The 12,899-nt window shown below is 45.7% G+C and overlaps 1 protein-coding gene across 2 annotated transcripts in view; it reads left to right on the top strand.

Moving 5' to 3' along the window:
• GALNT4 (polypeptide N-acetylgalactosaminyltransferase 4) overlaps window positions 1-12,899 on the top strand; it is a 341,135-nt gene that overhangs the window by 291,803 nt on the left and 36,433 nt on the right. For both annotated transcript variants that reach the window (XM_073630753.1, XM_073630754.1), the window contains exon 10: window positions 1,133-1,285. In XM_073630753.1, the coding sequence (XP_073486854.1) occupies window positions 1,133-1,285 (153 nt within the window). The remainder of the gene's footprint in view (window positions 1-1,132; window positions 1,286-12,899) is intronic.

The following is a 12,899-nucleotide window of genomic DNA, read 5'->3' on the forward strand; positions in this document are numbered from 1 at the left end:
TGTCCTCTTTACCTTTATCATTGAAAGTAAAAGAAAATTCCAAGTTTGGGTTGTCACAAAAAAAGTAATAGAGGGGGAATCTTCCAATGGAAACACTAGTTCTGGTGATCTGGGGGTCCCCAAGAGATTCCCTTAATTCGGACATTTCCTCTCACTTCCTGTTTTGGCTATGGGACAGGAAGTAAAGGTAAATCTCTCCAATGGAACACAGATGGCAAAAATAAACCAGACAGGGGTTATAACCCTTCCTCACTCTATCCAAAATGAAAAATAGTTTTGCCTATGGTTCTACTAAGACACGTTTAGTTCTTACCTTTTGGACTTTTTAGTACCAGGTGCCTATTTCTCAGATTTGCAAGGTCGTCACCTGGTCCTCTCTTCACATGTTTAGGTTTTAACAGGTGGATGTTTAGGGTTCTTCGACAATTTTGGTGTAGCATAACTTGCTTTAAGCCACTGTATGAGTTTGGAAATCTTATACCCTTATTGCCATTGTTTGCTGTGTTTCCTGCCCCTCAGTTGTATTGCTTAGGGACATCCCATGGTTCTGTACTGAGAGAATTTTTTTTGATTTACCTGAAAATCATTAACCTGAAGTACAGGACAACCTTCCTTCTGCCCTGGGGATATAATGCTTTTGCTTGCTAAACTGAGAATTGCTGAACGTGGGAGGGGATATATGGGCTGTTCCTACAGATCTGTTTGCCAGTGTCCTCACCTGCAGGTGGCAGATTATAACCCTTGGTCCTTGAAGCCTGTATTCTGTACTGTATTCCAAAAAAGAAACTAATGCAGCTATCGCACATATTTTTGTTGGTGGATTTAGATAATGCTTTGATATTTTATTATTCTCGTTATTTGTATTATTAATAATATTGTTATTCAGGATTTATTTAGCACCAACAGTTTGCACAGTGCTTTACATCGTGAAATTCTGGCTGCAGTACAGCATTACTGTATGTAAATATTACAGTCAATTAGTTGCATTACATTCTGTAATGAAAAGTGAAATCAAACCTGGAATTCTACTGTAGGATTACTTGGTTCTGCCAATTTGACATCCTCTGTTATGAAGTATTTTTATAATATCAAAGTAAACATTTTTAACCTTTCATATGTTTTTCACTTTCAGTTTTTTGAATATACAACAAACCAAGAGATACGCTTCAATTCTGTAACTGAACTATGTGCAGAAGTCCCTGAACATCAGACACATATTGGGATGACACATTGTCCTAAAGATGGTAATCCTGTTCCAGCAAATATCATTTGGGAATTTAGAGATGTAAGTATATCTAAAAATTTGTAAAAAAAAAAAAAAAAATACTTGCAAGTTTGCCTGTTTATTGAATAACAGAATTATAAAAGCATGTTATACATAGATTTCAGTGGCCCACTCCTTTCTCACATGGAAGTTGCCATGAACTCTTACTAAGGCTGTGTTCACATATGTGTGAATTGAATGCAGGTTTCTCCGCATCCAATTCGCATGATATGCGAGTGTGCCCCACTCGCAATAGAGCCAGTTCAAACAGGTCCAGGGCGGCCGCAGTCCGCATTACAAAAGAGTCTTTTGCGTCTTTGGATCTGGTTCAGATGCAAATTCAGGCAAAAATTCAGACCTGATTCCCACCTGAACAGGTGAACAGGGACATGCCAGACCCCATGCTGGGAATTGCGGCCGCACATATGTGAACCCAGCCTAAATGTCATTTTATTTACAAACCTAACACATACCATGCTATTAAAGCTTTATCAATATTCCCCCTACCAGCACTTTGGCTGCAGCTTCTAGACTGGAGCCTTTAATTAACTGCTTGCCCACCACCCCACGTACATATACGGTGGGGCGGCAGCTCTTCTGCATGAAATCACATACAGGTACATGACCTCGCTCTTCCAGGTCTGCAGCCGATTGTTCCCGACAGAGGCAGAATGGCGGTCTGCCTATGTAAACAAGGCAGATCGTCATTTTGTTAGAAGGAAAGACAGAGATCCTGTGTTTCTGCTAACCAGGAACACAGATCTCTCTCCCTATAGTTAAGCCATCCCCCACACAGTTGGAAAGCATCTTCTAGGAGCACACAACCCTTTGATCGCCCCTGATGTTAACCCCTTCCCTGCCAGTGTCAGTACAGTGAGCGTGCATATTTTTTAGCACTGATCACTGTATTGGTGTCACTGGTCCCCAAAAAAGTGTCACTTAGTGTCTGATTTGCCTGCCGCAATGTCGCAGTTCCGCTATAAGTCGCTGATTGCTGCCATTACTAGTAAAGAATAAATAAAAATTCCATAAAAATATCCCATAGTTTGTAGACGCTATAACCTTTGCGCAAACCAATCAATATTCGCTTATTGGGATTTTTTTTTACCAAAAACTAAAAGCCTAAGTTGATGAATAAATTAAATTTCTTATCGTACATCACGGGACATAGAACCATAGTAGTTACTATGTGGTTATAGGCCACTTTCAGGTGATGGACACTGGCACACCCTAAGACAGGAAGTCCACTCCCTATATAACCCCTCCCACTACTGGGAGTACCTCAGTTTTTTCGCCAGTGTCTTAGGTGTTAGTCACGAGTAAAGATGTGCTGTGCTGAGCTCCACTGGAGCAATCCTTGCTGAGGCTAGCTATGCAGCCGGATCCTTTTAAAGTGTCTTTTTATGCCAAATTGAATGGTACCCGGGCCTTGTGGCGGAAGAAACTAGGTTTAGCCCGTAACGCTTCTCTTTTTAGAGAGCTGGACTCTGGGATCCAGTACTTTGGTATTTTCCGCCATAAAGTTTACTGGTGGGGTGCTTTACGGGTCCAGGACTGTGGGTTCTCCTAGGGTCCCCAGTTCTTGAAGGTTTGGTAACGGAACTCACCGTGAGGGGTGAAGATTGGGTCTGTTGGTTTTTACCACAGAAAACCCTGCGGCTGGAAAAGTAAGTGGAGTTTTTCTAAGAAATTTTTAAAAATTTCTTATGAAATGTCTCCTTTAAGAAAAAAGTAAATGCTGTCATGCCTAAGATTCACCACTGGGGGCTGTATGGAGCACGTACCTTCTCATGCTTTCCTCAGAGCCACTCTGTGTCAACAGAAGCACCAGTTCACCAGTTTTTTTCCTCCGGCGAGCAGCTCAGACCTCCGGTAAGTTTGGGGGGGATTTTTCTTCACCAGACACCCCCCACCTGGACTAAGCTCTCCCCCTCTCCCTGGAAAGGGGGAAGCAAAAAACGATCAGTGATGCCGCTCCGTTTTTCCGCCGCCTCTGCATGGCGGCTTCTCTGAGGTCTCCTCCTTGCCATCCCTCCCTCACACACACATGCCGATCCTGTCAGATCGGAGGCCCGCGCGGGAAAAACTTTCTATTGAAGGGGGGGCAAAGCAACGGAGGGTGCGGGGCTTAGCGCGGCGTTGGCGTCCTCCAACGTCCAGCGCGGGAGTGTGTTTAAAAACTCTATTTTTTCTGACTTCAGATGCTGGAGGGACACAAGAGCAAAGGGGCATGTAAGAGGTTTTGTGGCACAGGCATTCCTGTTGACACATTTACTTCTAGCATCAGGCTGAGCATTAATAGCAGCGGCAGGGCTGGACTATTGCTCAAGCAGTGGATGCGATCCTTCTGGCAGTACCTCTGCATTTGTGCATCAGGCTATGGTCAGAAGGAGGGCTAGAAACACCCCGAAAAAGGGCTCAAGAAGGACTTCTTCAGCCGCAAGAAAAACTAGAACCATCTCTAAAAGAATGGCATCCTCCCTGAGAGTTCTGAGTTGGCTGGTCAGAGTGAGCCATCAGGGCCATCAGGTGTTGCAACTGATTCGAACATTGCAGCCCCTGTCTATATTACTCAAGAGGTTTTTTCCTCAACCATTTTAGGATTGGAGCAGAACATAGAGGCTTTAATCGCAATCCAGAATGGGACTAAGCGCTACAGGTCCCCTTCCATTACCCAGGACCCTCAATCTGAGGAACCAGGGGCAGGAGATGGTGAATTTCTCTCAGGGGACCAGGAAGAGGCTGATGACTCCTCTACCGAAGGGTCAAATGTGGAGGGATCAGGTTCACAATCTGAGAAATTGATGGCACAATCTCTTACTGAACTGGTCCGCTCCACATTCATGCTACCATTAGCTGAGTCGGTTGATAAACCCACTTCTTGTTTGGGTTCGCTAAAGCCTCCCCAAGCTATTCTTGCTTTTCCTATCCATTCACTACTGAAAAAGCTTACGGATTCTGAGTGGGATCACCCAGATAAGCAGTTTTTTCCTCCAAAAAAGTTTTCAACATTTTATCCTATGGAGGAAGAGTTTAATAAAAGATGGGGGATGCCAGCAATTGATGCTGCTATATCCTCTGTGAAAAAAAGTTTGACTTGTCCGGTAGACAATGCTCAAAGGCTGAAGGATCCAACGGATAAGAAGTTGGAATTCCTATTAAAAAACTATTTTTCCCAAGGCGTCTTTCAGGACAGCACCTGAGAGATAGTGACTCCTCCCACCGGACCATAGGAAACACCTTTTTCCTCCAGAACTTTAAAGAGAGGCACCTCCCTACCATACCTCAGTTTTTGTGTTTCCTCCGGCCCGGAGGGAAAATCTTTTGGGAGGGGAGTCAATGTCTCTCAGGTGCTCCTGGAAGACGGGGCTTCCTTCTCTTTTTTCCTCCACAGGAGACCCGCAGTCCTTCCGGCCTACCCAAGCATTAACAGCGGTAGCAATCGGGCTCTTCTTCCCCTCCTAGTGCTCGGTGAGAGCCGGAGATCCAGTGGCCTGCACAGTCGTAGGAAGCGGCCATATTGGCCGGCGGCCTTGCCGAAAATGACGGAGCGGGTCACTGGGTCAGCAAAAACGTCATTTCCGGCGTGGACGCAAGGGGGGAGGACAGGAGCTGGCGCCTATTTCCGCTTCCGGTCCATTGCAGATGCACTATGGGAGTCCGGAAGCGGCGTATCAAGCCACGAGTGGAAAGCTGCACACCAGACATGGAGGGGTCAGCGTCTGCAGCGGTGGGGACAGGCACAGGCGCCAGCAAAGCTCAGGTAGGGGCAGTGGTTAAAGTCTGCTTTTATCCTTTACCTGGTGTTGGGTCTATCTCTTTTTTCTACCCCCTAGTGGCAAGGGGCCTGTCTGGGCACTAGAGGCTGACTGGTTTCTTCTTAGTGCACCTGTGGGTGATCCTTGTGAAGCAGAGACTGGGTCTCACTAAAAGGTTCCCTGTTTTTTTCCCTTTTTTGTCTTTTTCTAACAGGCTAAAAGCTCTGACCCAAAAAAGAGATGTCCTCCTTGCAGGGCCAAAATGGGAGAAAATTGGAAAAAAGCCCTGTGCAGAGCTTGCATCGCTTTTTTAGTCAGGAAGGAATCGGCTTCGGTTTGTGATGACCTGGTTGCCTCTGTAAAGAAGGAACTATATGCCACGATTCAAACTTTTTGTGACTCTTTAGTTAATCCAGCTGCTAGTCAGCCATCCACTTCTGAGTCTTCCCAGGGTTCCCTTCCTATCCCGGTGGTGGAAGCTTTAAATGAAGACCTTTCAACCAGGGAAGAGCAGTCCCCTGCTCCTTCCGTTAAAGATTCGGAAGAGGAGGGGAAGAGGCTGAGGTGGCCCCTTCCAAATTTAAGCTATCCCTAGAAGAGGTAGACTGGCTCCTTAAAGCTATTAATGTTATGCTTGGCTTAAGTGAGGGAAAGAAGGAATTATCTCTTCGTGACCGCATGTATGCGGGGTTAAACGAACCTAAGGGGCGAACATTCCCGGTCCATTCGGTCATTTCTGACGCCATTACTAAGGAATTACAAGATCCAGAGAGAAAACCCTTTTTTTCCAAAGCCTACAAAAGGCGTTTTCCGTTCGAGGAGGACCCTTCTGCGGTGTGGAATAAGGTGCCCAGGTTGGATGCTGCATTCTCCCAGGTCTCAAGATCCACAGACCTGTCTTTTGAAGACATGGGGTTTCTCAAGGATCCAGTGGACAAACGCATGTATCTTTTGCTCAAGAGATCATGGCAATCAATCATGAGCAATTTGAAGCCAGCAATGGCCACAACATGTGTAGCCGGGAATCTGGAATACTGGGTGAGCCAACTTAGATCACATATAGTGGCGGATTTCCCTAAGCAGGAGATCTTGGACACCTTTCCTACCCTGATCTCGGCAGTTGCTTATATTGCGAATGCTTCGGCTGAAGCAATCAAAATGTCGGCTAGGTCAGCAGCTTTGACAAATGCTGCAAGAAGAGCTTTATGGCTAAAAACCTGGCCAGGTGATACAGCTTCAAAAAGCAAGCTTTGTGGTATTCCCTTTTCAGGTGACCTTCTTTTTGGCCCTGATCTAGATAATATCCTAGACAGAACTGCCGATAAAAAGAGGTCTTTCTCGGTCAAAAAGAAAAAGCAGGTCCCAAAACGTCTTTTTCGACCTAAAAAAGCTCAGGAGCAGGACAGCAAGCTTCAGGGGAGGAAGAAAAGTTGGTCCGCACAAAAAGCGAGGGGTAAAGGCGGAATTCTCTTCCGTCCTCCTTCACAGACTGAGAAATCGCAATGACTCATCCCTGCGGGTCAGCGGAAGATTACGAGAGTTTCTTCCACAGTGGTCAGGGATAACTTCAAATCAGTTTATTCTGACCACTCTCTCGCAGGGCTATATTCTCGAGTTCTCCAGAAGCCCCCCAGGAAGGTTCCTAATAACAAATACCCCTCGAGATCCAGTAAGGGCTCTGGCCATGAAGTCCTCTCTCGAGGAAGTGATGCAGCAGGGTGTAGTAATCCCAGTGCCACTAAAAGAACAGCAAGAGGGATTCTATTCTCATGTCTTCCTTGTAAAGAAGCCAACAGGAAAATTTTGATTAATTCTCAATCTAAAGCCACTAAACGTAGCCATCAAATACAGAAGGTTCAAGATGGACTCAATTTTCACTGTCAGAAATCTACTGACTCCAGGTTGTTTCATGGCGTCAGTGGATTCAAAAGATGCATACCTGCATATTCCAATCTCGTCCCAGTCCCAGAGGTATCTCAGGTTGGCGGTAAGGATGGAAGGCAGGATTCAGCATCTACAATTCAGAGCCTTAACTTTCGGGCTATCATCCGCACCCCAAATTTTCACCAAGGTGATGGCAGAGGCCCTAGCTCCACTTCGTCTTCAAGGAATCGCAGTAATTCCTTATTTAGACGATCTGCTATCTTTCGCCCCCTCGAGAGGAATTGCAGAGCAATTTAGGCAGAGCATGCAGCCATCTGGAGTCTCTCGGATGGATTCTAAATCTCCAAAAATCTTCCCTAGACCCATCTCAGGAGATTCGGTTTCTAGGGTATGTAATAAATTTTGTAGATCAAAAGATCTTTCTTCCTTCAGAGAAGAAGGAAAAAATTCAGGATACAGTGTCTTTACTGCAGACCAATCAGCATCTGACAGTAAGATGGGTCATGTCAGTTCTGGGTGTTCTGACTTCATCAATGACGGCTGTTCAGTGGGCAAGGCTACACTTCAGAAGGCTGCAGGCCTTTCTTCTGAAATCTTGGGATCACAATTTGGAATCCCTAGAATTAGAGGTAAAAATTCCAACTCAGGTGAAGAGGTCACTATGGTGGTGGAAGAGGCAGGATATCCTATCGGAGGGGTTAGTCTGGGCTTTTCTGATCGAGAAAAGACTGACAACCGATGCCAGTTCCTGGGGTTGGGGGGCTCACCTAGGAAAGGGTTTCACTCAGGGAAACTGGTCCAGGAAAGAGGCAACAAAGTCCTCAAACTGGAGAGAGTTTAAGGCGATCGACTTCATCTCTGAATTCATTTGCTCAGGATCTTCAAGCTCAGCATGTTCAGATACTAACAGACAATGCCACGGCTGTGGCTTATATAAACAGGCAGGGAGGTACAAATAGCAAATCGCTGCAGGTACTAGCCATGAACATTCTTCGTTGGAAAGAAGGACACTTGCTGTCTCTATCAGCAGTCCACCTAAAGGGGTCTCTAAACAAGGTGGCGGATTTCCTGAGCAGGAACCCCATTCAGGAAGCAGAATGGTCTCTAAACCCAGAAGTTTTCTCTATGATTGCCGAAAAATGGGGGCTGCCAGAGGTGGACCCGTTCGCCTCAAAGGAGAATGCCCTGGTTCATCAATTCTTTTCCCTAAACAATCACGACGGGTCACTAGGGACAGATGCTTTGGCGTATCCATGGAAATTCCATCTTTGCTATGCTTTCCCCCCGTTCCAGTTAATTCCGTTAATATTAAGGAAAATTCAGAAGGAAATGGTACCAGTCATCCTAATCACACCCTTTTGGCCAAGAAGGGCCTGGTTTTCAACCGTTCTGAGAATGGCGGTCAAGCCTTATTGGCATCTGCCCCTCAGGCACGATTTACTGTTACAAGGTCCCGTAAATCATCCAGAGGTAGCCACTTTGGCGCTCACAGCCTGGTATTTGAAGAGCAGCTCCAAAAAAACAAAGGTTTTTCCAACCGGTTGATTTCAACACTGTTAACAAGTAGGAAAAAGGTGACTAGGGACATTTATTCCATGATCTGGAAGGTCTATAATACATTCATCTGCCCAGGACCCAGGGAGTCTTGTTACCGTTCTAGAATTATTACAAGTTGGAGCTGACAAGGCGCTAACAGTTAGTACCCTGAAGGTGCAGGTTGCTGCGCTAGCAGTGTTCTTGGAAAAGTCTGTGGCCTCGGATCCGTTGGTAACCAGATTCTTTAGAGCTCTTACAAGATCCAGACCAGCACCGCTTAAAGTTTTTCCTAAATGGGATCTGTCGATAGTCCTTCAGTCTCTAATAAAGAGTCCCTTTGAGCCTTTAGAGGAAGCGCCACTCAGATATCTCACGTTTAAGTCCGTGTTTCTGATTGCCATTGTCTCTGCACGCAGGATCAGTGAGCTTAACGCTTTATCAGTCAAGGAACCCTATCTGTCTATTTTTCAAGATAGGGTTATACTTAGGACAGACCAGAAATTCTTACCTAAGGTAGCTTCAGTACAGAATCGTGTTCAGGACATTTTACTTCCAACCTTCTGCCCTAACCCAGCAGGGGAGAAGGAGACTTGTTTCCACATGTTGGATGTCAGAAGGACTTTGTTATGTTACTTGGAAAGAACAAAGCTCTTTAGACGTTCAGATTCACTGTTTGTGCTATTTTCGGGCAACAGGAAAGGTTGCCAGGCTTCTAAGATTTATTTAGCAAGGTGGCTGAAACTGTCCATTTCAGAGGCTTATTCGCATGCAGGTGTGTCTCCACCAGCAGGAATTTGTGCACACTCAACAAGAGCACTAGCAGCCACTTGGGCAGAGAGAGCTGGTGCCACCCCTGAACAAATATGCAAGGCGGCAACATGGTCAAGTTTTCACACAGTCGTGAAACATTACAGGCTGGACCTCGCATCTGCTAATGATCAGGCATTTGGCAGAAAGGTCCTGCAAGCTGTTGTCCCGCCCTAAGGGGGTACGTCTCTGTTATCCTCTCAGGTGCTGTCCTGAAAGACGCCTTGGGAAAAACCAAGTTAGACTTACCGGTAACTTGTTATCCAGAAGTCTTTCAGGACAGCAACATCCCGCCCTATTTGTATTTAATATACTATGCTGTGACTAACATATGTGTTTGTGTTCCAGCCGGGGCCGGAGGTTTTCTGTACTACAACTGAGGTATGGTATGCTGTCCTGAAAGACTTCTGGAAAACAAGTTACCGATCAGTCTAACTTGTTTTTTTTCTCTGGCAGGTTCAGTGACTCAGCCTGCGCTGGAAGCAATCGGTGTGTCAGTCCTTGAGAGACCAGTTTAAACAGGTGCTCAAGATTATTTCTGATCAGCAGGCCCAAGATTGGGGGGGGATACCAGGATAACAGGGGCATTATGTTTTGCAATAGACGCTATGAGAGATTCTGTTCTCCAGGCCTCTCGACTTACGATTGGGCTGGTGCATATACGTAGAATACTATGGTTGAAAAATTGGTCAGCCAAAGCGCCATGCAAAAAGCTCCTGGCTAGTTTTCCTTTTTGCGGCGAAAGGCTGTTTGGGGATGATCTGGATAAATCCATCCAAAGAATTTCTAATGGGAAAAGTTCCCTTTTGCTGGTTAAGAAAAGGAGTAAGCATTTTTCTTTTAAATGAGCTTCTTCTCCAGTACCCAGGGCATCAGCCTCCAGGCAGTCACGACGGCCTCCACCATCAAGTTCAACAGGCAAACCTCAGAGTCAACCCCAGGGACAAAAGAGGTCCTGGGGAAGGAAACCTACAAAACAAAATACTAAAACCTCCTTATGAAGGGGCGCCCCGCTTGCTCGAGTGGGGGGAAGACTTCTGCAGTTCTCAAAGGTCTGGCAGGAAGAGTGTTGAATGGGTGGCTTCCTCAATAACGCTAGGGTACAAACTAGAGTTCCGAGAGTCCCCGTCTCCTCGTTTTCTCAGATCAAACGTTCCCAAAGTTCCAGAGAAAAAGAAGTCTCTCTTTCAAGCATTGGACTATCGTTTGTCTCAAAAGGTGATATCGGTGGTCCCCATGGAAGAGCAGGGATTAGGGTTTTATTCAAACCTTTTCACAGTGCCAAAACCAAACGGGGATGTCAGACCCATTCTGAATGTCAAAGATCTAAATGGTTTTTTGAATGTCCGCTCTTTTCGCATGGAGTCAATCCGATCAGTAGTCTCCATTCTACAAGGTGGAGAAATTCTAGTATCAATCGACATCAAGGATGCTTACCTCCATGTACCTATTTTTCCCGCTCACCAGAAATATCTGCACTTCGAGATAGAAAATCTTCTTTTTCAGTTTGTAGCTCTGCCTTTCGTGCTAGCTACTGCACCTCGAGTGTTTACAAAAGCCCTGGCTCTCCCTTTAGCCAGATTAAGGGCTCAAAGGATAACGAGCTTCTAGCTTACTTAGACAATCTGCTCTTGATAGACCAGTCGGTAGCCCACTTAGACCAGAGTTTGTTCACCACAGTCAGCTACCTGGAGTACCTAGGTTGGATTCTCAACCTAGAGAAATCTTCCTTAAAACCATCAAGGAGATTGGAATACTTAGGTCTGATCATAGATACAGCTCAAAAAATTGTGTTCTTGCCCCAGGCAAAGATCAGTTCCATAAGTGAAATGATTCAGGTGGTCAAAGCAAAGAAGAATCCTTCTATTCGACTTTGCATGAGATTGTTGGGGAAGATGGTGGCTTCATTCGAGGCCGTTCCGTATGCTCAAATTCATTTGAGGCTACTGCAAAACAGTGTCCTATTGACTTGGAACAAGAAGGTCCAAGCTCTAGACTTCCCAATGCGGTTATCCCCAAAGGTGCGCCAAAGCCTCAGTTGGTGGTTGATTTCCAAGAATCTGCAGAAAGGGAAATCCTTCCAGTTACCTGGAAGGTGGTAACAGATGCTAGCCTTCTGGGCTGGGGAGCAGCCCTGGAAGAAGCATCTGTCCAAGGGAGATGGTCCAAATCAGAAATGACCTTGCCCATCAATATTCTAGAGATTCGGGCAGCACGCACCTGCCCCTGAAGGCCTGGACGCACAGACTATGGAATTGTCCTGTCAGCATCCAATCCGACAATGCCACAGCAGTGGCTTGTATCAATCACCAAGGGGGCACGAGAAGTCGTGTGGCCCAGATAGAGGTGACTATTATCCTAACCTTGGCAGAAAACAACATACCTTGCCTATCGGCAGTCTTCATTCCAGGAATAGAGAATTGGCAGGCGGACTACTTGAGTCGCCAGCAGTTGCTCCCGGAAGAATGGTCTCTTCACTCCATCTTTCTGACAATATGTCAAAAATGGGGAATTCTGGACATGGATCTGTTTGCATCCAGGTTCAACAAAAAGATTGACAATTTTGTGTCAAGGACAAAGGATCCGCTGGCATGCGGAACAGATGCCTTGGTGTTCCCGTGGAATCAGTTTTCACTGATTTATGCATTTCATCCTGTTCTGCTGCTTCCGCGACTTCTTCGCAGGATCAATCAGGAAGGGAAGGCAGTGATTCTTGTGGCCCAGGAGAGCTTGGTATGCAGAGAACGTAAAGATGGCGGTAGGGGACCCTTGAACCCTACCGCCACAGCCAGACCTTCTGTCGCAATGTCCGGTATTCCATCCTACCTTACAAATGCTAAATTTAACGGTTTGGCTATTGAGACCCACATTCTGAAGAAGCGTGGGCTGTCTGGTTCAGTGGTGTCTACCTTGGTTAATGCAAGGAAGCCGGCCTCCATAGTTATATATTATAGAGTCTGGAAGGTATATGTCTCCTGGTGTGAATACAGGGGTTGGCACCCCAGGAAATATGTCATAGGTAGAATCCTTGACTTTCTACAGATGGGATTAGAAATTAAGCTGGCCTTGAGTACTATCAAGAGCCAGGTTTCAGCTTTATCTGTATTTTTTCAGCGACCACTTGCTTCGCACTCTTTGGTTTGTAGCTTTATTCAGGGGGTAACGCAGCTTAATCCTCCAGTTAGGTCTCCCCTGAAGACTTGGGACTTGAATTTAGTCCTGTCAGCATTACAAAAACAGCCTTTTGAGCCGATATGACATATTCCCTTGGTCCTTTTGATAAGGAAACTAGTTTTTCTGGTAGCCATATCTTCAGCAAGAAGGGTATCGGAGTTGGCTTCTCTTTCTTGTAAAGAGCCATATTTAATTATGCACAAGGATAAGGCTGTATTGTGTCCTCATCCTAATTTTCTACCAAAGGTAGTATCAGGTTTTCATCTAAACCAGGATATTGTTCTACCCTCATTTTTCCCAGAACCCTGTTCTGCAGAAGAAAAGTCATTACATTCTCTTGCTGTGGTGAGAGCAGTCAAGGTCTACTTGAAAGCGACTGCTCAGGATCGAAAAATGGATGTTTTGTTTGTGTTGCCTGAGGGTCCTAAGAGAGGACAGGTAGCATCAAAATCTACTATTTCTAAATGGATTTGTCA

The sequence above is a fragment of the Aquarana catesbeiana genome, linkage group LG05, assembly GCF_042186555.1.
Source record: "Aquarana catesbeiana isolate 2022-GZ linkage group LG05, ASM4218655v1, whole genome shotgun sequence".
Lineage (NCBI taxonomy): Eukaryota > Metazoa > Chordata > Amphibia > Anura > Ranidae > Aquarana > Aquarana catesbeiana.